Source organism: Thermobia domestica, chromosome 7 (assembly GCF_964235325.1).
Source record: "Thermobia domestica chromosome 7, izTheDome1.hap1.1, whole genome shotgun sequence".
Taxonomy (NCBI): domain Eukaryota; kingdom Metazoa; phylum Arthropoda; class Insecta; order Zygentoma; family Lepismatidae; genus Thermobia; species Thermobia domestica.
This window is the reverse complement of record NC_137460.1, coordinates 80,227,412-80,252,376: the sequence shown is the minus strand read 5'-3', so window position 1 is coordinate 80,252,376 and position 24,965 is coordinate 80,227,412. Positions and strand designations below refer to the sequence as shown.

Below are 24,965 nucleotides of genomic sequence, written 5' to 3'. Positions count from 1 at the left end.
TAGGAAAAATAAAATTTGGAGTATAGGCTTTTGATTTAAAATAATTAAAACACGTGTTTCGACCTTTAAAAAAATACTTGACCTAGAAGAATAAAAAGGATTGAGGGGACGGTTGTCACTAAGATGCCGATATAGAGTGTTCGAATTTCGTGCGAGACTTCAGGTTCAGATGAATTGTGATTGAAAGACGTGGAAAAAGATTAGAAAAATACTTCCACTAGGGGCATTTATAGTGCTGCCGAAATGTCTTGGACCGTGGTAAAAATGCGAACTATAGCTCATATCCTCGACACACCCACGCGTTGAATCAATAAGGGTTCAGCTGTCGCTAAGCGAGAGAGCCTTAGCGAAAGGGAGTGGAATTCCTTCAGCCAATAGCAGCTCTTGGAACGGAAGACTAGGTGTCAAGTCAATGTGGTATATCTATAGTAGTAAATAAATAAATCATAAAGGATAGTGTATACCATACACAATAGATGAAACTAATTCGATCTTGACCAAACTTGGCTTAGGATTAGGATTAGGAATTAGGTTTCTGGGCTTTCGGCATCTATTGCCAAGTTGATCCATCACGTATGTGGGATAACGTCCCACGGCGATCATACCATCCGAGGAAGGGGAAAGAAAGAAGCGCCCTGGGACCTATATGTTATGTATCATCCCGACATTTGCCTGGTGTGAATGAGGAAATCTCAGAAAAATCTCACTCAGTTTGACTGACTTGCAAAAGCTTTTACATTTTTTCGTCCCACCGGGATTCCAACCTGGGACTAATTGCACAAACAGCAAGGGCGTTAGCGACTAGGCTACACGAGGCCACACCAAACTTGGCATGCTCGTAGAACTTAGTGAGTTCCATAAGCACGCGAAATACTGTTTCTGACAGTCAAACTTGCGCAAAAATTTCTATGATCCTTATTAAAAAAAAAGAAAGAAAAGAAAGAAACGTACTGTTATGAAACAAATCTGTTAAAAGACCATTTGTGCCATAAGAAAGTAAATTATGAGATGGTCAGTCATGTTATAAAAGCAGTGTGTGCTTATAACAAATATTTGCTATACGAAAACCAACGAAGGACGGATTTTTTCCATCTTACTTTTTTCTTTTCCTTTTTTCTTTTTCTTTCTTTCTTTTCTTTTTCTTTTTTTTTTTTTGTATGTGTGATAATAGCAGGGGCAGATACAGGACGAACTTCTGGAGAGAGCTCCAAACTCTGAGATGGGTTTTATTTATATATAAAATAAGAAAGTTTCCTCTTCTGGGGAGGGGGGCGATCGCTCCTATCGTATCCCCTGGATCCGCCCCTGGATAATAGTAGGCAAAAATAGATGCAAATTTTAACAAGTAAGAGTTCACATGTATATTACGTGAAGGAGTTTGGTTTATATCTATTTCGTGATATTTTATCAAATTTTTACAATAAAAAAAACCGGAAAAAATAGTACAGTAGATTTCTACCACTTCTGGTTTTAGTTAGAGAGGCTAGAGTAAAGATGGAATATATTTATGAGACGCTTAATTAATTGCAGAAATCCATTTCTCGCTATCTATTACCGTTTTTAACTATAATATTGCGATTATGATTAAAACCGGAAGTAATTGATTTTCTACTATTTCCGGTTTTAATATCACCTCCATCGACGAACTCGATTCCTAACTTTTGATCCTCTGTATCTTGACAAAATTTTGTGGTTATTCATTAAGTAGTTCTTGAGATGTTTTGCCTCCCGGATGGACGGAGACATCAATAGATATGGTAAATATATAAATGAGTTTTGGTAAAACTAAATTTCTTTGAAATTATACAAGAACGTGTTAAGAGGTGTAGTACTTTCATCACCATAGATATTCTGTCATTATTGGCAGGTCACTTGCTGGAACTGAGAAGCTTCCATGCTCCACGGTCGTCCGCTAAGCTCTTCGTATTCATGTACGACTTCTCGGTTTTGATATTGTCCATTCTCGGTTATTGTAATCTCATTCACCCCCTCCCTCTTTTTCCTGTGACCATACCCTCTAAAACGTCCCTCATGATACCGTTCCTTCTTAGCCAATGACCCAATAAGTTTCCTTTCCTCTTCTTAATAATATCTAAAATTGTTCTTTTCTCCCCCACCATTTCTAACACCCTCTTATTCGTTTTCCGATTCTCTTCATTCTTCCTCATACCCACATTTCGAAAGCTTTCAGTCGTTTTTCATCATTCTTCCGTAACGTTCACGTTTCTGACCCATGCAGTACCATACTCCACACGAAGCACTTTATGAGTTATTTTCGCAACTCTTTACTCAAGGCCCCACAAAATAATGTTCCCTTGCTCCTAAAGACTTTTTTCGCCATTCCTATCTTTGCTTTTTATTTTACGTTCACAATACATATCATTACTAATAATACTACCCAGCTATCGAAAACTAGTCACCTGTTCTATTTTCTCCTCTCCCACTTTTATATTTGACACAGACCGCTTCGTTCCAATCACCATGGCTTTTGTCTTTTTAACATTTATTTTCATCCCATATTCTTCAAAGACCTTCCTCCCGTTTTTTAACACCTTATTGATCTTCCCTTCAGATTCTGCACACAAGCGCCATATAATCTGCAAACCGTATACACCTAATCATTCTACCTCCGACTGAAATACCGTCTTTGTTTTGTAGACTCTTTTTCACTATCTTCTAGACGAATATTAAATAATGTAGTGGACAGATAGGAAATGTGTATTGTATTGCATGCAATGAATGCAAATAATGACAATTGCAAAGAATTTGCAGAATAGCTTTAATAAGGAAAAAAGAAAACAAGAGGATTGCAAAGAAAATTCACAAAATCAATGTTGGCCGCTGCAAGCTTATATAACATGGGCTTGAAGCAGCAACCTTTTACATGAAAAATGAGTAGTCTAGTATTAGACCACCTTGTCTCAACATCTCAAGAACAGGAAGCTACTGTTGCTTTGATGTTTCTTTCTCAGCAAAGGACGCTTTTTTTTTTTTTTTATCTGTTGAGCTTCCGGTGCTCTCTATCTTGCAGATGGAGAGTTGACGTCTCGTTGTTCTCTCGGAGATAGGATGTAGGTTTTTGTTGCCTTTATGAACGAAACCCTATTCCGAAATAGAATACTGAGGAAGAGAAGTCAAATCTTCAATAACAACAGATAATGGTATCATTGTTACTTAAAAACAACAACACTTAATTTTCCTTTTTTTAAAAAAAGAAGGTCTTATTCAAAGTCTCTGGCCAAATAATAATGATAATAAAAAGCTGGAAGCATGTTTTGTGACAAAGTAAATCTGAAATGATTTCTTTTTAAGTGTCCTTTGGACAGTACATTCTTTTAATTACGGTAATCCATTTTTTTAAAATTATTTCATCCTTTGCGCGGAGGTTAAAAGTTTCTTTTACCCATCTCCCTGAAACTTTTCTTATTCTCAGCCTCCTGCGGAATAATTGTTAGCGCTTGCAGTTGACAAAGATCACTGTCTCAGCAATCTGTCTGACAGTCAGTCGGCGATCACTTGTGTCCATGGACTTTATACTTTCCTGGGTTATAGCATCAAAAGGCCTTCTTGGTCAAGGGTCATCTTCAATACTGGTTCTCCTCTTCCTAAACTCAGCTGGCCATGCCTTTACTGTGGCATAAAAAGGGGCACTTTCGCCAAATGTGGTAATAGCTCGTGCCTTCAGTTTCTGCATTCTGTCAAAAATCACGCACTCTACTGGCTTTCTTTACCTGTAAAAGCACAGAAAGAGTAAACATAAACACTAAATTTGGCATGATATCCTATAAAGATTCAATAAATATGCCCTAGAAGTTTTAGTTGTTTAGTTGTGATATTCCTAAGTTAGACTTTGAACTTTCGAAACAACCCTCGTATCAACTACATCACATCTTGAGGAATCGTTCTTAAAATAAGAAACCCATACATTCTAAATGCTTAGAAAGCGCATATACAAGAAAGTATGTTCATTGAATATACCATAACACAAATGCAAATCATAAGAAAATGTGATGAGAAAATCAAATAATTTTTATTATTATTATTATTAATTTGTTCAAGAAAATGCCAGGATGTAAAATTTACGTTTGTATTATATAGCTATTGTTCTATTTTTCGTGCTTTGGGAGAGATGTTCTACATTGTTGATGTAAAATTTACGTTTGTATTATATAGCTATTGTTCTATTTTTCGTGCTTTGGGAGAGATGTTCTACATTGTTAGTGAAGAACGTCTCTTAAATCGTCGGTGCCCATAAATGGAATGAAAACACAGACAAGTCTGAGCCCGTTAAGTTCTTGTCATGCGCACGAAAATGTATCGTTCTATTGTTGGATAATCTCATTAAAATGTAAATTTCAGTTCGTGAACTCTGGTATGTATATATTTTTCGTTAGCTCTAGTATATCTTGCGTTTGACCCACTCAGCCGATAGACATATTGTGTGGTTTTATAACAATAAAGCAACATCAATTCCAGATACAAAACGTGCTGCTTCAAACGATCTTTCAAATAAGCAAAATGTCTGTGCTACGTGCAGAACGAATGATAAACTATTGCTGAATAAACGTAGATATATATTTGAGGCTTAAAGGATTTTTACAAGTGAACTAACGAAACATCTCAACTAGTGAGTATTATCTTTTATATTGAAACGATCATTTCTCGATGGTATTACACCAGTGGTTCTCAATGGCGGTGTTAACGTCCATCAGGGGGCGTTCTCATTTGCAAAGGGGCGCTGGAATAAGGAGCGATAGACTATTCAGGGGTAAGGGATGTAAGGGGAAATCATATATATATACTGCTTCTTCCCAGGCCGATAGCTAGCCCAAAAACGTAGTTCCTCACCATAGTTCATTTGCAAGCCTACCTTGAAAATTTTAGGGGGTCAGTAAAAATTTAGGGAGGGTCGGCCGTCTTAGACCCTCCTTGGATACGGGCCTGCTTCTTCCAAGTCTCACATTCAACCTTGTGTCTGGGTGGATCAGACACATAGCTAGGATTTCGTGAAGGGGAGGGGGTCCGTTACATGAAATACTGTGGTCATCGCACCAGGGGCTCGATCATTCTAAACTATTTTACTGACAGCATATATTGGTTCGTTTAGCCAGGATTTCGTAACAGGGAAGGATGGGGGGGGGGGCGTGACATGAAATTCTGAAGGCCCAGGATCCCGATCAATCTAAACTATTTACTATCAACATGTATTGTTTTGTTATTACAATAAAATGAGGATATGTTGGTAAGTATTTTAATAACAAACTATGAAAAAGTCTTGAGTAAAATAAAAATGTATTGAAAACGATTTTACAATATTTACGTTCTTCCTCTGTTCATTCAAATATAACAATTTTCCTTTCATTATGATCTCAACTATTACAAAAAGTGCATATTCACTATTATAAAAAGTACATTCTCAATAATGTCTTGTAAATTATTTTACAATATCTGTGTTTCTTTCTCTGTTGAATCAGACGTTAACAGAACTTTCTTTCCACATAAATTTTTGTTTTTATTATTCCGTCAACTACTGTCTGTTCCAAATGACAGGTTAAAGGAGTAGTAGAAAATTGTTTTTGAAATAACATGTTTGATACTGCAAGGATGCGATGACGAAAAATTATGATAAATGTCCACGCTATTATACAAAAGCACTATGCTTTCGGAAGCTTGAAATCTCCCTGACTAGTAGCAGAAATTCTGAGAATTCCGTAACTTTTCTAGAAATTTCAAATTCCTTGACTCTTCCAGGATATCTCGCTCACCTCGCTACCGTGTATTGCAAGTAATACAAATCTCCTCATAAGAAAGAGTAACCAACTGTTTCCTGTAGTTTTTTTATTTTATTTTTTTATTTTTAACGTTGATTCTTCTTTTTCTCATTTCATTTTGTTTCATCCTTCCTTAATTTTTTTCATTTCTGGTCTCGAAGGGGGGGGGGCATTCGGACCCCCCTTGGCTATGTGTCTGGGTGGATTGAGGATAAACGGGGGAGGGAGGGTGCGCTCAGGACAGTCGCATTCACCTAAGATGTCGGTAGGATCGAAATGGTTGAAAACCATTGGTATACCCGACAGTTCGATAAATACCGTATTGGCTCAATTATGAGCAGCACACTATTTCAAATTTCAATTGTGGCTTCGCGTAGCGTAGTCGCTAATGCTCTCGTCTTCGTTGCGAGCGGTCCCGGGTTCAATTCCCGGTGGGGCCACTCGATCGAAAAAATGTAAAACGCTTTTTCAGGCCAGTCACCCTGAATGAGGTTTTCCTGGGTTTTCCTCATTCACACCAGGCAAATGCCGGGGTGGTACCTAACTTATAGGTCCCAGGCCGCTTCCTTCCTTCCCTTTTCCCGGATAGTGTGTTCGCCGAGGGACGTCATCCCTCAGAACGAGACGCATTAAATGGCCCTCGATGCCGTAAGCCCAGAAATCTAAATCCTAAGCTAACCTAATCAAATTTCAATTTTGAAAAATTAGGATGTCTTACGTATAATTGCGACCTTACAAAAACATTTTGTTATTTCCAAATGCTGTTGAAAATGTGCTGATTTCTCATGTTGAAATAACGATACGAGGAATACAACAATTACAATAGCATTGTCGAAACTAACTTTCGATTTAACAGAGAGCTACTTTAAAGTAGGTATACGTAACACACAATAAATAGTCTACTGTAATTGTATTCATGATGAAATAGGTACCTACTTAATTATATTTCCCTGAATCTGCCGTGAAATGATTACTAGCATTTTCTTTTCTTTCTCGGCTTATATTGGGAAATTATCATTTTTTCTTTTCCATTTCTTCAAATTTTAGGGTGCGACTTAATTTCGGGCCAATACACTAACCTCAAGAAAACTTTGATATTGATCATACATGTTATATGGTTAGCGTATTTGTAGAGTAGGAGACCCAAGTTCGATACGCGATGGGTTCTCCTGTGATTCGAATCTTACGTTGAACTGTAGGTTCACGTCTCATAGCCTATTTCCTCGGCGTTGAAAGGGACACTATACTCCAGTCGACCAAAAATCAGCGTCCCAATGTCTCGAGCTACCGAATTCTACGGTATGACCGTAACCAAGCAGAGCTCAACCAAATTCTGTGAACCCTGGAAACCAAAGGGAGCTAAATTTTACTCACCTTCGTTAAATTATCCCGAGATACCAATTAAAAATCTTGCACCGCCCATTTGGGACTGGGACTTTCCTCATTTGACGTGAATGTATTCTCCCCTAAATAGTCTAGAAAGAGAATAAACCGTCATATAAGGGAAATGGTATTGTGACCTCCCCCCCATACTCGAAATCCCGACCCCAAGTTCTGATACCTATGACATTAAGTGGGGTGAAGGGTAAGTGACAAGATACATGCATAATTAAGTAATAATATATAACACCCTTCGTTCACGTTGTCAGGATCCTCACCGTAATATTACTAATTATAATTATTTTACTTTCAACTTGATTCCTCGCATTAAGATTGATTATGGTTTGATAACTATGTAATGGCACTAGGAAAATTGTCAGTAATTTGTTACACTTATTAGCTAATTAAAATTTTTGCAGTGTAACTATTGAAAATATAGTGGTATGAATTTGTACTGGTTTTCATTTTCATTTCAGTTTACCAGACATGCTTGCTAAAGTGAACTTTGGAATGTTTTTTTTTATCCAGTTATGAAGGAAGGGAATTGCCAATCCAAATAAGAGGAAGAGGATGTTTTAAAAACTATTTGTCAGCACATAGTTTACCCGATAACAGAACAAAAGATAAGATTGCACTTTAAGCACTGCAATTATGTTGCTTTTTTTTTTTTTTTTTTTTTTTTTTTTTTTTTTTTACGGACTTTGGTTTAACAACCGAATTGTCTTTATATATTTTATGTTTATCCTGCTGTCCGTCAAGGAGACAAAAAGCCTCAGAAAACAACTTAATGTATCACCATTATTTTTGTCCAGGATGTAGAGGCTCAAAACTTAGGAACCAAGTTCTTTGATGAACGTGATCTATCCACTTTATCCCAAGATATAGATAATTAAAAATCAGCTCCCAGGTATTATCAAGTAAACGACCCCTTTCTAGTATGCAGCCTAACTGTACTTACAGGTATTAGGACATTTGCGGTACAGGACATTTGCGATACAATAAGAAAACCAGTTTTTCTAGGATATTTGCGGTACTGTTCAAAAAAGTCCCTTAGATCGTGGAACATATGCGGTACACACCGTGGAACGTGCGTATGTGCTGAAGGTAGATGATGAGACAAACTTCTTGCTTAAAAATGACACCACAAAGGAGAGAAGAATGTTACAAGTAATATTTTGCATTGCGAAGGGAAGATAGTGTGCAACTGAGTACATTATTATTATTATTATTATTATTATTATTATTATTATTATTATTATTATTTATGGACGGGGCATTTAAGTGTTGTAGTCGGCAGTTTGCCCAATTATATACAACACACGCAGACATCCGAAGTAACTTGGAGGAAACAAACATGTCCCATTGATTTTCGGTCTATTACCGACAAGAGATAATAAGACATATCAGAGATTTTTCAGTTTGATGACTGTTAATATTAATGATTGGAATCCGAAATTAATCAAAGTGGATTTCGAGCAAGCTGCAATAACATCTCTAAAAACACCGTTACCGGAAACACACATTAGTGGGTGTAATTTCCATTTTAATCAACGCTTGTGGAGGAATTTGGACTCACAAATGACTATAAATCAGTTCCAGAGGTGATATTCTCCTCAGAATGTGTTCTGCTCTAGCATTTCTGCCTGTACATCATGTCGATGTTGGGTGGCTTTTCCTTATGGGAGATGCACCACATCATAAAAGACATGAGAGATTTTTAGATTATTTTGAAGAACTGTGGTTAAACAATCCCGGTATTGACATCTCCACGTGGAACTGCTCGAATCAACAGCACAGAACGGATAACGCTGTTCAAGGGTGGAACCACAAACTCAAATCATAAATAGGTAAAGCTAACTCCTAACTAATGTGTACTGTTTGGTGAAGTATCTAAAAATGTGAGGCTGTGTACAACGACTACCTATATGAAAGAAGAACTTTAAACATTGAAAGAAAACATTTAGACGACATCTGTATATAAGATCGGGCAGATGAATAGAAAACGTATTAACTACTGAATATGTAGCCTCTTGTCAAGAAATCATTGAGGAAAATAACATACATTCAAAAATTGGAATAATTTTGGTTTGTTCCAGAAGAAAACTATCTACTAGTGTACTAATTGAACTATATTTACATCAGGAAAATAAATTACTAATTCATTGAACATGAATTTTGTCTTTGTGTCTTATACTTATTCCGAACTTGATCTGATCAAAAATCTCTAAATGTGCTCTTAACAATGGACAACTGTATCCCAAATGAATGACTTGTGACAAATCACTTTGCTAGGAAGTTGCTCTTTAGATAATCCCGTAATACTTGCGCGTAATTACAAATATCTCAAATATCAGGCGTTCGACCAATCAAAGATAAGGATTTATTTACATATTCTAATTTTGGTCAATCACAAATAAGGATTTGTTTATATCTTTCAAATGCGTTTACCTGTATCCTAGTAACTGTTCTTTCAATTTTTCTGTATAATTGATCATTATATTTGTGTTACCTTTACTTAGGTGCCCTGAGAAAGGTTTGTATGTATGTATGTATGATGAGTTAATAGTGGTTCCATATTCTGAAAGATTTTTAGTCTGCTTTTAGTATGCAAAAAGCCAGGGTCCCCTGAAAAGTTATATATTCCCCAATAAAACAACTTGCTGACTGCACCAACATGATAAAACTTGGTCTTTGTGTAGTAGTTGATACTGTGTGTCTATCCTGTAACTGAACACCCGAAAATGTTCTGGGCCGGGGTGGCTCAGTGGTAGAGCGTTCACCTCTGTTGCTTGGGGTCCCGGGTTTATCCCAGCCCCCGCCAAGTGAACTTTGTGGTGGACAAACACCGTGTGCGTGGGTTTTCTCGGGTTCTCCCGTTTCCTCCCATTTTCTTCATTCCACCATTTCATTCATTACTCATCATCACCGTCTCCTTTAGCCTAACCGGCATAATCGTGGGACGTAAAACTCAAAGATTTCATTTCATTTTCATTTTTTTCCGAAAATATTCTCTCTTACCTTGGTGGATAAGAAGTTATTTTGAATAGTACCACTAAAGTTCTAATACCACAAATATCGATACTCGAAGTACCACAAATGTCGCAGTACCACAAATTTCGATATCGCAAGTGTTGCGCTTTCGTACTTACATATACGTCAGATTGGTTGCATACAAAATTCTAACCAAACTCCTTCACGTGGTGTACACGTGGCACCACCGCTGTTTGTTATTTTTATGTGGAAGGCTACTTTGCTCAGTGTGCGCGCTGAATTGATTTGGATAAGTTTGGAAAGTATAGACTCTATAGATTTAGAGTTTAGCGTGCTTTTCAACACCGAGACCATATGAGACGTGGGTGAATCTACAGCTGAACGTGGGACCTAAACTTCCACCGTGAATCAAGCTTGAAGGTCCCGAGATAAGGGAGGTACACTAACCATAGATCCACGAGGATTAATTTTCTTTTATGACACGGTATTGAAACAACTGGTGAAATTAGCTAACATATAGAAAGAAATACTAAACTAAATTATCTATCGATACAGCTGATGAAGGCCTATGATGGAACAAAAGGCACACGTTCAACTGGATGATGCGTGGCCAGCGCATCGGCTCCTAAGCACCATTATTTTAGTTTTCTGGACCGGAGTTTGCTGTCTCTTAATTCTGGTAGTTCTCCAATTGCCTCGTGATATTGAGTCAGCACCGGGAATAGAACCAACAACCATGCACTTCGAAGTGATGGGCACTAACACTTCGACTAAATAGAAACTCATTCATATTTTTAAATAACTTGAACACCCACTTTATTTTGAATGATCTGTTTTATCATCCATATAGACCTATGTTAAGTGTTGATTGATATACTAACGAGAAAGAGCTCAAATGCAAAAGACGAAGTACACAGTATGTAACTAATTTGCTGATGTCTTATGTAGAGCTAAAAATTGGTCTTCTGTGGTGTTTTTTTTTTTTTTTTTTAATGAATGTACATACATTATATATGGAACATATATGTAAGCAGAATCCATTTGCTGTGGCACTGTAAGAAATTGGGTGGGCTTGAGTTCGGACAGTCACCCTTTCTATGCCACTGAATAAATGCAAATAAATATGAAATGAATCTAGGAGGCCGTAATTTCGAACTAGTATTCGCAAAATGCTGCGTACAGCAACGCAACGCAAAAAATGTAAAAAGTCATTATAACTGAAATAACGATTATATTGCAAACAAAAATAGCAAATTTTTCGTAGCGTTGACACAAACCGTTACGGATTGTGCCGGTAGAATTTGCACTATGTGCCCGTCTACACTTTTTCATGGGCTGTTTATTATTTACTTTTATTGTAGTTGCTGTGATCACAGATCCATTGCTGTGATCCTAAAACAAGTTTTATTTGAAATTTCAAATTCTTCTGATGCTATGAGTCGATACGATTGAATACATTATACTTGTTTTCCTGTGATAATGAACGGATGAGCATTGCATCTTTAAGCTAACGGACGGTGATGTTTTGACTAGTGAGAAATCTGCGACGTGCTTGAAGATTGTATACATTCCACTCCATGAGGGGGCAAATGAAGAATGGCGTGCACTGGAGGATAAGAATAGCACACTTCTTTCCAAACGGACTGCAGAATCTCAGCTAAAAATATCCACAGTTCTTTCTATTATTGTTCAATGCAATCAAATATTTTATTACTTTGCTCTGGTTCTGGGGCACACGGTGGACATTTATGTTGAAACGCCGTTGTAACTTTTAAATTAATACGTAAACAAAGCTGGAATTTTGTACAGTGCAATTATCGATAGGGAAAAATCGTTTCATATACCCTGCAATGTCACCAGATTACCGGTGTTGCCAACCCAATATAAAGTTAATGAATTAAAATAAATATGAATTATATAATGGCCTCTGCTTTCTTTACTTAGCAGTCATATTGTTTGGAATGGATAATGAAACGATTGAAACCTTGCATTTCGTTGCCATCGGAATGATGAAACTTTTTGACTCCTCTGTTGGGTCAAAATACTGAGGGTCAACGCTTAGAGATGCAAACAAGCTAGCTTTTTGTATACGGAGTTTTTTTTTCTTTTCTTTTCTTTTTTTTTTTTTTTTTGGAAAAGTATACTTTTTTTACCTTCTTATTCAAGTAGCGGCGCTTCTTTTGTTTCCCTATAGTGGATTCTACAATTAAGGAAGTGTGTTTACCACATTCAATATTTGAGAGTCCTATGTCTAGTTCAGGGCTGGCTGTCTTAAAAAGGTTTTTAACTGACATTGTGATTGTTGCCAGCAATTACAAATTATGCAACCCCCACATCCCAAATGTCACTTTGGTTGCCTATACATCTTATCAGGTACCTGGATATATATTTGTGTTATTGGTTGCCTAAATCCAACCTGGCAAGGAAGAAAAAAATACCATCAATCAAGAAACAGACACATAGTACACATTTTCGTTTTGGTATATATATATATATATATATAAAATCTTGCTTACATCTCGTTCTCAGTTCGGAAGACATTTTATGCTACGTCTTTCAAACTGTTTACTTTATAAAATTAAAATCATACAGTTATTTTGGGTGTAACGTTAGTTTAGCATCATAATTAATAGAATACCTTCTTTCTTTACTGTGTGTCAGAATTCTTGAAATGAAATAAGAAACTTGTGAATAGTATTTGAAACGTTCTCCACCTCCCCCGAAATCTACTATATTTTCACGATAGTTATCGCTGACACTATTAAACTTTTTACTAAAACATTTTTGTCGTTGAACGTTAATCTATTAACTCTATAAAAATTTTGTTAGAATTTGAAAAGCCACTGAGCGCCCTCCGATTTGAACTTTTTCTTTCCCTATCGGATGGGAGAGAAGAGAATGATTTTAGCCAGCATCTTTCGTAGGAAAGCCAATTGGATTGGACACATCTTGCGATGAAATTGTCTTCTTCATACCACTATAGAAGGAAAGATGGAAGGAAAGCGAGGAATAGGAAGAAAAACAGAAATGATCGATGATTTGAGAAACAGAAGAAAATATTGGGAGTTAAAAGAGGAAGCTGAAGATCGATAAATGTGGTAGAAACATTTCTAGGCACAAACTTTTTTTTTTTTTTTTTTTTTTTTTTTGCTATAATGGGAAAACAAAGGTGAAACACTGTTATTTCTCCACTAAAATTAAAATACACATTTAAAAAAATAAATAAAAGTTCGGTTTTATTTTTTAAAGCATTTTTTCCCAAGACCCCGCATCTCTAGTCAACACTCTAAAGCTCTGTTGTACCGTACCCCTTCCTCCTCCAATGGGACGTCAAACCACAATAAGGCACTGCCCATTTGGATACATGCGAACTAGAGTACTAAGCTTAATATTCACTTACTAGATGATTGCTTTCTCGGATTTAGACTAATAGAAGTCTGACTTTTCTCCCATTGGATAATATAATTCCAGAGTTCCCTGTTTATTGTTCTGGTTTTCCTACGAAAATGAAAGATACTTTTCCCACTATCTGAGTTACTTCCATATCGTCTGTACGTATACATGTAAATATCCTTAATTGTAGTATATTTTCAGTTTCCTTGGCGGTAAAGTAAAACATAAAACTGGTTTTTATATACCAGAGGAACTGGAGTGTGCGTAGACTATTGAAAACTCAAATGTTACAACATAGAGTTGTTTTTACAGCTCTGCTTCTTGGTGGTCAAAACAGATCTTCCTATTATGTGATACATACAGCATTTTTTATGCCTTGTTTTCAGTCGTTCCTGTTTCATGCCCAAGGCATGGCTGTTATTATTCATATAGGTCTAGACAGTAAAACCGTAACTTTTAAGACTTTACAAGCGCTTCTGAAGAGTTATCACAAATGTCCATTTCTCCCTGGCGTTCATTTGCTGGTTAAAAAAAATAAAATAAATAAATAAATAAAAAAATAAAAAAAATCGAAGTACCCTGTGTTAGTTTGTACGTAAAGTTTGCAGTGATAGCAACTTCCATAAGTTTCTACTCATAAATAGTTATGAACTTAAATGGTACAGTATATTATATGAACTAAATGCTTCAGGGATTTTAATAAAGTATAATATAATATCCCGTAAATCCTGTAATAATTAAGTGAAATTTTTTAACAAGTGAATGCAAGATTCTGCACACAGGGACAAGGAATATACTTTTGTCTATGAATCCACTTTTTTTTTTTTTAAATCATGATTAAATACATATAATTAACATAACTTCGTTTTCCTCCTTGATATAGAGATGTTAGAAGTCTACGTGACAATAAAATATTTCACCTGCATCCACACTTCCACACTATGTCAATTCACATCCGCAGACACATCAACTAACAAGTTATGACAGTTATGATTTCGAAAATACAGAGTTCGCCAGAAAATTTTTTGGCATTGACAATTGTACTGAAATTTAAGTATGTTCAGGGGTGGACTGGCTATGTAAAAAGGGCGCGGTCACATACTCTGGGAGGGCGCCGTCCATCCGAGGCTTTCGCTTGTATGGAATACCCCCTCCTAATAAAAGGAAGAGCCGGGGGGCTTCTCCCGGAAAATTAGTACACAAATAACAACAAAAGATTAAGTAGCTATTGCAGTTAATCACGATAGAATTATACAAATTCAATATTTTCATAAACAAACAAAGAGACTTTGAGTACTAAATATATTAGGCCTATATGAATCTGCACACTTTAACTGAGACTACAAAAATCATACCAGTTGTTTAATTTTTTCGGATACATTTGTTAACAGCCTAATTATCACTGAAGATTTGAGTTAAGTTGGGTCTTATGCTATTTTTCATATTTCTGTCCTTTTAAAGCTATGTTCATCATAACATTAACTTATTTTTCATCTATTTTTAAAACCGTTGATAAAAAGTATACATAAAACATTTACTACAAAGTAACAAAAGTAAATTTAGAATTATATACCTACCTAGCGAAAAAAGAAATTCAAAAACAAAACTGGAAAATGAAAGTAAAGCCACTGCCTTATGCTTGAAGGAGCCTTCGCATCTCCTTGCTTTTCTCACATATTTTGTCAATAATAAGATTGTTGTCTATTTTGGTCAGAATGTCTCTTTAGTTCATCAAGAACAATGATTCCAGATGTTCATCTGTAAGTCTTGAATAGAGTCTTGTTTTTATGTATAATCTGAGCTTTGAAAATGCTCGCTCACAGGACACTTGTGTTGCCGGTAATGTAAGGAGATATTTATAAGCTTTGAATAATTCTGTGTAGAGTCTTCAGTACATATTGTACTGCAGAATCACATCGAAGGCGAACTTAAAGCAAGAATTGCATTTCACTCCATCACATTTTATAGACTTTAAATCCACAATATCGTCAGTCTTCCCCAAATATTCCTCCTCATCCTCCATGAAATCTTCAGAAAACTTGTCCTCTTCAATCAAATCTTCAGAACCTCAACAGCTTCTTGATTCTTTTCTTGGTTCTCATAAAGGGATTTTGAAAACTTTTCCCACATTGATGAAAACGAAAGAAGCTCTTCTTTAAGTTTTTCCTCTTCACAATCAGGAATTAATTCAGTGATTCTTTTCAGTGACAACGAACCCAGACTTAAACTCTTGAACTTCCTAGGATCAAAACACACTAAATCTAAGTATAAGCTTTGATTTTCAGCAAATCGTTCCTGCATGCTGTTAGAAATTTGGTCTAAAACACAGTTGAAAACGGTTACTTCAAGTCTGTATTTACTGTCTTCAGTTACTTCATCAGAAGCTGATTCCCCTGCCATTTTCTTTATTTTTCTACATCTTACATCAGGCAATTCTGTTTCTATAATAACTTGTTCTAGACTAGGAACATCTGTAATGAGTCCTTCAATACTATTTGACATTTCTGTTGCAAAGTGTTCTGCTGCTTTGTAGACTTTGTCAAACTGGTCCCTAGCTTCTTTCAACTTATTTTGAGTTGAGGATATCAGGCGCCATGCTTGGACATAATCTAAGTTTTTTGTTTGCAAGTAGTCTGATAAAGGTGTGGTATGCTGAAAAATCAATAAAAACATCATAGCCACAATGATAGTCTCAAAGGAGCACAACTTTTGAATGAGAGACATTGCATCATGTCTGACTTTGGAATTGAATTCTTGCGAGTTGCCAATCACACTTAAAGCTGCTACGAGTTCCACATATACTGGTTTTGATTTTCTTGGTCTGGCATCCTTTGAGTCGGGTGCCCAGTAATGAAAGTGTCCAAATATTTTTACAGCGGCGTTGCTTTTACTTCTCCATCGAGTTATCCCAATAGCCTCAAGACGGACGCTTGGGTTTTGTTCCAAGTACACCTCAAGTCGTTTCTGGGATTCTTTCAAAAATATCTGAATTTCCTGGAGAAGCCCAAAGAAAGATATACAAACACCCAAACTCTGGACGATGTCAGTTATTACCAAGCTCAACACATGTGAATAACACCATATGTGAATGTGTTTCGGATTGATCTCTTTCAGCTTTGCTGTCACACCTTTATATAGTCCGCTCATTCGTGACCGCCCTTCAAACCATTTGATGTGCATGTTAATCACAAACAGTATGCAGTTTTTGCAGCATTCTCACTTGTCCAAAGTCACAGTACAGATTTTGCAAGTATTATATTCTATATACATTATGTATTTGGGCATTATATAATTTTGTATATGTATAATTTTTCAATGTGCATATATACGTGAAATAATCTGTCTACTATATTATAAATGCCATTGTATGTTTGTATGTATGTATGAGGCCGCAGGCCAAACATATACTGGGATTTGGGGCGGAGCGTGGGGTTGATAAGGGTGATATGTAAAAATCGTCCAAAATGACCGATATTAGAGTCATATAATATCGTGATCTGTATATTTCGGGGTAAATCTAATATCATTAATAGCATTCCCACGCCGAAAACAGAAAGAGCGAGGCCGCAGGCCGAGCAAATACCGGGGTCTGGGGTGGAGCCCTAGCTGGCCAAAGGCTAGCGAATTTATAAAATAATTATGTAGCTTTGTTTTTTTTTTTAATTGTGTTCAGAGAGGAAATTGTGCGCCTTCCCGAGGCTAAGACGGGTCTTAGCTCCTCCCGAGGAGGGCGCAAAGGCACTGATGTGAGGAGGGCGCAGCGGTCATCGGGCCGGTACTTGATTATGGCCAGTCCACCCCTGAGTATGTTGTAGTGTTTTTTCGCCCAATAAATGGCATTGTCAATTGTTTTCAGTTAAAATTATGTTGTAGTACGGTTTTTCGCTCAACAGGTATCATCACGGTTATTGTGCTGTCATCACGGTTACTGAGGTAAGGAAATAGCAGGTATACGCTTGATGTTCGATTGATAGGCGGGTCGGTGATTCAGTACCAAACTTCCCTCTCACTGGCTGCACTTCGATGGCATTCTCATCCTTATAAAACACTTTAAAATGTACTTACGCTGCTAGAATGTCAAGCGTGCACCTGCCATTTTCTTATTTCAGTAACTGTGCTGACAGTATCGACATCTGTTGAGCGAAAAATCATACTACAACATAATTTTAACGGTAAACAATTGACATTGCCATCTGTTGGGCGAGAAACCATAATACAACATACTTAAATTTGAGAATAATTGTCAATACCAGTATCCTGATACAAGATGACAAAGAGTGTATACATTTTTCTGGCAGACTGTAGTTTTTAACATAATTTTTGTACTTAAAATTCCTTGTTTATAGTGTGAATCCAACAATATAATATCAAATCTATGATATTACTGGCGTTTAAAAAAAAAGTCAAAGATTAGACATACCAGTTGACGGGTCTCATTGAGCTGAACTAAATGATATGGGTGAGCGTAATTCCTCATGCGTAGTTTTTAAGAAAAAAGAACTTTTTATAAGTTTAAAAATTGATGCTATACCAGGGCCGTCGCGTGGGCGGGGCGACCGGTGCAGTTGCCCCGGGCGCCGCGACTAAAGGGAGCATCGGCACGACAAATCAACAAAATTCATGGAATTCAGATTATGTTAGTAAATGATTTTTTTAAAATAATGTTATTTGAGATATTTTAATAATGATCAGGCTACGGCGAAGTAAAATTTATTTATTTATTTCGTAAGGACAACACAACAGACTTAATACCCAGTAGGGATGCGCACGAAACGATTCGAGACAGAATTTTCCTGACAAAATTCGAGTCGAGACACAGCTCTTCCAATAGAGAAGAATACATTTTTCGAGTCGAGACATCACTTTCACAGCACATTTTTGAGACGAGACAGCATCAAATCTTGTCTCGTGCGCATCCCTAATGTCCAGTTATAGTGTCGTGTACATAATTAACTAATATACACTATTATACATACATAATTATATACATACACAAATATACGTCGTTTAATTATGCAGAAGTTATTGCCTGAAAATTGTTTTGGACTTGTTTTCGGAAATACTAAATACATTTACTGCGTGAAATTTAATCATTTCGTTGTATAAAGCACACATTCTCCACAGAGGAGACTTATGTAATATGTTAGTTCTTGCTTTTCTACAATAGAATGTTGCAGTGTTTGCTGTTCTAGTCTTGCCTGTTAGGATACGTAATAATACTTCTGAAACTAATTCTGGACAGTCAATTTTACCGTTTAATAATTTATGTAAGAACAAAAAATCAAAAATCCTTTCCTTTTCTCTAATGTTTGAAAACAAAAATTCGGTACCAAGTTTTCATAGGAGACATACTTTGAGTAGAAACCGGTTTTCTTGTATGCAAGTATTTTAAGAATTTAAACTGTAAATTTTCTATTGCATCAGAGTATTTAGTGACATTTGGTGTCCAAACAGTACAAAATTCTAATTTTGACCTCACATACGAAAAATATAAGCTTATAAATGTTGATTCTTTGTGGAAATCCTGTCCTATCATATAAATTAAACCTAAGTTTCTATATGCACTACTCGTTATTGAGTCAACGTGTTGAGCAAAGGTTAATTTGCTATTTAAAAAAAAAAAAAAAACTCAGATCTTTGATAGTATTTGTAAGAAAGTGCCACTTACTTTATAGGCAAAGTTAATTGGATTTTCTTTTCCCGTGAAAGACAGAGATTCACATTTGGACTCATTCAGGACTAATTTATTCTTATCACACCATATTTGAACTCTCTGTAGATCCTGTTGAAGTTTCACGCAGTCATAAATTGAACTTACTTTGAAGTATAATTTGAGATCATCGGTAAAAAAAGAACAACTTGAGAAGTTTTAATACACAGAGAAATATCATTAATAACAAGAAACAACAGAGGATCTAGTTGAGATCTTTGAGAGATACCGGTGTTGAACTTGAAAATTACCGATAATGTAAAACATCGTCTAGGGTTATTCAACTGGAATTCTCTCCAGCTCTCTGTGAGATGTGTTTTTTTATCATTAAATATTTGTATCATTATTTATACATTCTATGCTATTACTATATTGATGTGTAAATTTCGAAATAAACAAGAATATCACTCGATTTCAATAATTCAAAACGATGTATTCGTTAACTTTTATGTTTTAACGGCAAAAGCCATTCACTTAAAAAAAAATGTCATAATACTAACTTATTACTAACTTATTTTTTCTTACATTATGATCTTACATTTCATATTTAAATCTAGGAGTACAGAATAAACTCTGGTTGTTTTTCGTAATACACTGGGTGGGGGGCGCCTGGGAATTCTCGCCCCGAGCGCATACAACCCACGCGACGGCCCTGTGCTATATGTAATATATGCCCGGTAAACAGAAAAGTAGGGGAAACTAGAAGAATCAAGGGTTAGAACCTAAATACGAATTATCCGTGCGCCCCCTAATTACCGCATTGTAATAACGATCTGTACCCGCGTTTGTTCAGTAAGGACAAATGTTCGATTGGCGTAAGCTGACTTGCACTCGGACGGATAGATACGGATTTATAAAGAAAAATTTCGAATTTTTTGTCCAAATTTAGGAAAATTGTAATTGACCTAATTGGCAACACTGCGCGCAGGTCCGTCCATGAATGTGAACAATTAGATATCTATCCGAGGTATCTACCTGGCAAGTTTTAAGGAGGTCTCTCTACAATGAAGGAAGCTACAGGGAAAAAAGTAGTAAAGGAAATTCGAAAATTCTCGAATTTTTGACCGGGCTGAAATTTGAGAAGGAAATTCGACACCGAGAAGAAAAAGAAATTAATATGATAAACTATGGTCCAACCATATTGGCAAAAATAATATCTCGATATCTTAATTAGTGTCCACACAGGAGCGGATTAAAACAGTGACGCACCCGTATGTGCCACTTTGGCCACCTGAGTCCGAAAAGGTTATTGTACATTTGATTTCATTTTTTTTTTTTTTTTTTTTTTTGACTAATAACTCGTGTTGTTGTAGTAGTTATCGTCTCGACTAATAATATTATCGTTGTTGTAAACAATCACTTTATAAGGAAAATTTTCTCTCCTTTTTACATATTAGTTCCAATATTGTTGTTGAGAAATGCAGGGTGTTTCAAAATGAATATCGGGGTTTTATGTCTTCGTAGTACTTATTATATGTTACGTACAATTATAAACAATACATCAAGTAAAATACCACCTCATACAGTCTTTGCTACAATTGTTCGATGTGAGCTTCATTCGTCACACGGGACACATCTAGTCGATAGGCGAGAAAGGCCCATAAACTTTCCGCCATATAGCACAAAACACATTCAATTTAGTGGAGTCTGTTGCAACTGTACCATCTCCTGAGGATTTGCAGACCGTCAGATGCGAACATTATGAGTATTCACATTAGCTCTTAGGTAAAATATCGATTTATCTCTGAAGACGACACGATCTAGAAAATCTTCGAGTTGCCCTTTTATTTGATAATATTTATAATTGTAAGTTAATTGTAATAGATACTACAAAGTTTCATAGCCCTAATATTCATTTTGAAACACCCTGCGACCAACCCTAGGCAATTTGTCGCCCCGTGCAATGGCATAAATTTGCCGTCTCCCCCTTTCTCCAGAAAGAACAAATCTTAAAAGTCACTCCAGCGTGATCAACGAAGGGGAGGGTATACTTACTAAAAGTACAATCTCCTTGTGTCTGTTTTTTTTTCTTTAACTATTAATCTGTAATGTTAGTGAGAGATAAAGGAAACACACCTGCAGAGGAAAGATAGTAATCCTTTTTACAGAATTCAATATCGAGCTTCAATCTCAATGAATCAGTTTGCAATTACAGTGCAACTAGCTCTTTTATCTTTATTTCTTGATTTTTCTTCTACATCTGTTAACATTTTTTTTAAAAAAACTTGTTTCTATCTTCAATGATAAGGAACTTGTTTGTGACAAAAACAAGACTAGTTGTCATATCAAAGCTGTTATAACTAACTAAATGGAACAGACATTCGCTACTACTCGAGAATTGAGTTCTTGCATTTGACAACAATCAAGCAATTTGTGCTGGGATTTATTTGACCATTTGCTTTAGCATTGTCCATGTGACCTTAAATTAATGCGACCTAAACAATTTATGAATGTAGTATTCAAATATTAGGCCAGCTTAGTAAATGTAACTATCATAATCATGAACAAGGGCGCCCATGTTGTGGTTTCCAAGGGGGCAAGTATAAGCGACGTTTCAAATTTCGCTGTAACTAATGTAAAAATTCTATTGGGTTTTCAATATTCCCAAGTACAATTTCCTCTTAGGGGGGCGAGAGCCCCACCTTTCCCCCCTGATAGGCGCCCTTGACCATGAAGTCTGTTTCCAACAAGAAATATTTAATTTAAATAATGGTCTACTTATGACAGATTTTGCCGTGGACTCTCCATGCAAATGCACGTGTTGCACATAAGGTAGAGCCGGCTCTGCATATCATATCTAGTCGATAAATTATTTATGTATTATATTTAGAAAAATACTAGTAGGCAAATTTGTATTAGCTTTCACGTTTAGACAAGTTATTTGAATTTTATACTGTTCGTAACATTATTTTTATACTTATTAAAGACCTGCTTTCACGAAAAAACAAAATTTCATTTCTACTTTTATTTCTAAGTTGATATTGATGAAAACTGCTGAAAACCGAATTGTTAGTAGGTATGCTATTCATATAAATTGTAAAATACTTGTAGCGTATCAATATCTAGCGATTAATTTATGTTGCATTTTACGGTAATTACACCTACATAAAAATATTTCATACTTAAATAAACGTAAGATGCATTACAAATGACTATTTAAAGAAACGAAATTTAGAAAAAACGAGAGGCAATGTTTTTTTTTTAAAAAAAACGTACATGTCTGAAAAAATACGAACTTCTTTTTTTTATTTACAACACTAATGTTTTCTGAGACGAAATGAAATGAAATCTTTGAGTTTTACGTCCCACGGTTATGCCGGTTAGGCTAAAGGAGACGGTGATGATGAGTGATGAATGAAACGGTGGAATGAAGAAAGTGGGAGGAAACGGTAGAACCCCGAGAAAACCCACGCACACGGTGTTTGTCCACCACAAAGTTCACTTGGCGGGGACTGGGATCGAACCCGGGACCCCAAGCACCAGAGGTGAACGCTCTACCACTGAGCCACCGCGGCCCCCTTTCTGAGACGAGATATCGCTTTCACGATATATTTTCGAGCATAACAAACTCAAAATCTTGTTTTGTTCACATCCTTAATTATGCAATGTAGTACGAGTAAATGAATTTTTAATTATTTCTGTATTGTTAACATTTTAATGATTTATTTATTTATTTGGTTTCTTTCTGTTTTCCAGCGTTGTATACCGGAATTCGAAAACGCGGCGTTTAACATGGAAGTGGAGGTGACCAATACGTGTGGTGAAAATGGACCAACTGAGTTCTGTATTCAAACGGGGGTGTACGGAACAAAGAAGTCATGTGAAATCTGCAGACTGGATGACCCTGCCAGTGTTCACCCACCCACTTACCTTACAGACTTCAACAACAACGAGAATCAAACATGGTGGCAATCGGAGACGATGTATGAAGGGATCCAGTACCCCAATCAAGTCAACCTCACGCTCCACTTGAGTAAGTACTGTATTTAGTTAACATACAAATAAAACCAACCTTTGTTTTCCTCGAAAGATAAGATCTACATCTAACGTTAATTAAAGAGCAGGTCAATCTTCTTGTGCCTTCTGGTGACAATATAAAGATCTAACCGTTTGCAATGGCACAATATTTGACGCACTGTCAGTTTACGTGTGGCATTAATACCCTTTTAAAAGTGTTGCTGCTGATAAGAAAAGTTGGTTTAGTTTGTACGTCGACTATATATTCACACTTATTTTGAACCCTAATAATACAGACGGAGGACCCGGGTTCGATTCCCGGCGGGAGCTCATGTGGTTCGGATTCCACGTTAATCAGTAGGTTCACGTCTCATATAGCCTCGCTGTTGAACGGGACGTAAAACTCAAAATCAATCAATCAATCAATCTAATAATACAGGATTGATTAACGCGTTGAATAGTTTGAATCAGCTATTTATGTATAGAATACGCAAATTATGGAGACTTGGTAGGAGGTGATACAGGGTCAGTGTCAATAAAATCAAACGCCAATGTCTTTATGACTGTGCGTGTAAGGAAGTCAGTATAGAATATAAACTGGTAGCGATTATGAAAAGATAATGAACTTCGTGATCCTTTGCCCAGAAGGAGTCAGTCTCGATGTGATCCAGAGAATATGACATTTTGTTATACACACTATGACACGAAAAATCTTGAGTCTCCTAAAGTAATTATAACTAGCATGATTCTCTTTCCCTTCTTACTAAATGTATCACTTTCTTTCTTGTTTGCGTGTTTGTGTGTCATCATTACACTGAAATATAACTGCATGGAAATCATAGCATTAGCGCCTGTGAAAAATCACAGAAAATGAAAGCTATATGCATGGTCGCCAACAGGGTGAAACGAAGAAGGGGGGAGGACAATTGTCGATTTCTGGATTTTCAAAGGATTTCAGTTCTCTGAAATACATATCAAAACATATTAGAGTCTCTTACACATTTTAGTATTTAATACATTTTTATTAAATGGCATTATATTTACCGTAGAAATGATGTAACATGCGTAGATAGTTACATTAAATGCATATACATCAGGTGTGTGTGTGTGTGTGTGTGTATTTGCAACTGCGCTTGTATGTCGGTCTCTAGCCCTTCCCACTCCCCCGTGAGAAGAAATCCTGAGAACACCCCTGGCTACATGGTTTTTATTATGAATGATGTAAACAATCTAAGCGAGCTAGTCACTGAAACAGCCATTAATAGAAATCAATCCCCTGATCAATAAAGAAAGAAAGTCACTCTGGGGCTTTCGGTCAAATTGTCTCATGAATGCTGAATACTTTTTTGTTGTTTAATTAAGTGTCCTAAAGTATATATTCAACAATAAGAAAAATCTTGAGAATAGCATGCACAACTCAGCCTGTTCCTTAGCGATCTTCCACATCCAAAGACAGGTTCCATCCATCCATCGTGGTTGTTAAATAGCTAGATGTGTAATAATGAACGGCCAGTTTTCCCGTTCTTCTTCATTTTGTTCCATTCCTTCAATGAAGAGTTAGTTGTGAAGAAGAAAAAAAAGTGCTCACTCATTGTACACCTGTCGCACGGAGGACAATGGCTGATGTTATCACCTGATTTTATGCAGGGGGAAAAAAGCTGCTGCCTTCGGACAAAATGAACTCCTGACAAATGACACACGTTAACACGCATAAAGCACAGGGTGCCGCCGTTCTGTCTGTCTTGTCTATCTACCTATCTGCT

At 36.4% G+C, this 24,965-nt stretch overlaps 1 protein-coding gene across 1 annotated transcript in view; it reads left to right on the top strand.

Annotated features, from left to right (window-relative positions):
• The window catches only part of LanB2 (laminin subunit gamma-1), a 488,424-nt gene that overhangs the window by 105,465 nt on the left and 357,994 nt on the right, over window positions 1-24,965 (top strand). Inside the window, exon 2 of the mRNA XM_081764904.1 lies at window positions 22,942-23,218. Within this exon, the coding sequence (XP_081621030.1) occupies window positions 22,942-23,218 (277 nt within the window). The remainder of the gene's footprint in view (window positions 1-22,941; window positions 23,219-24,965) is intronic.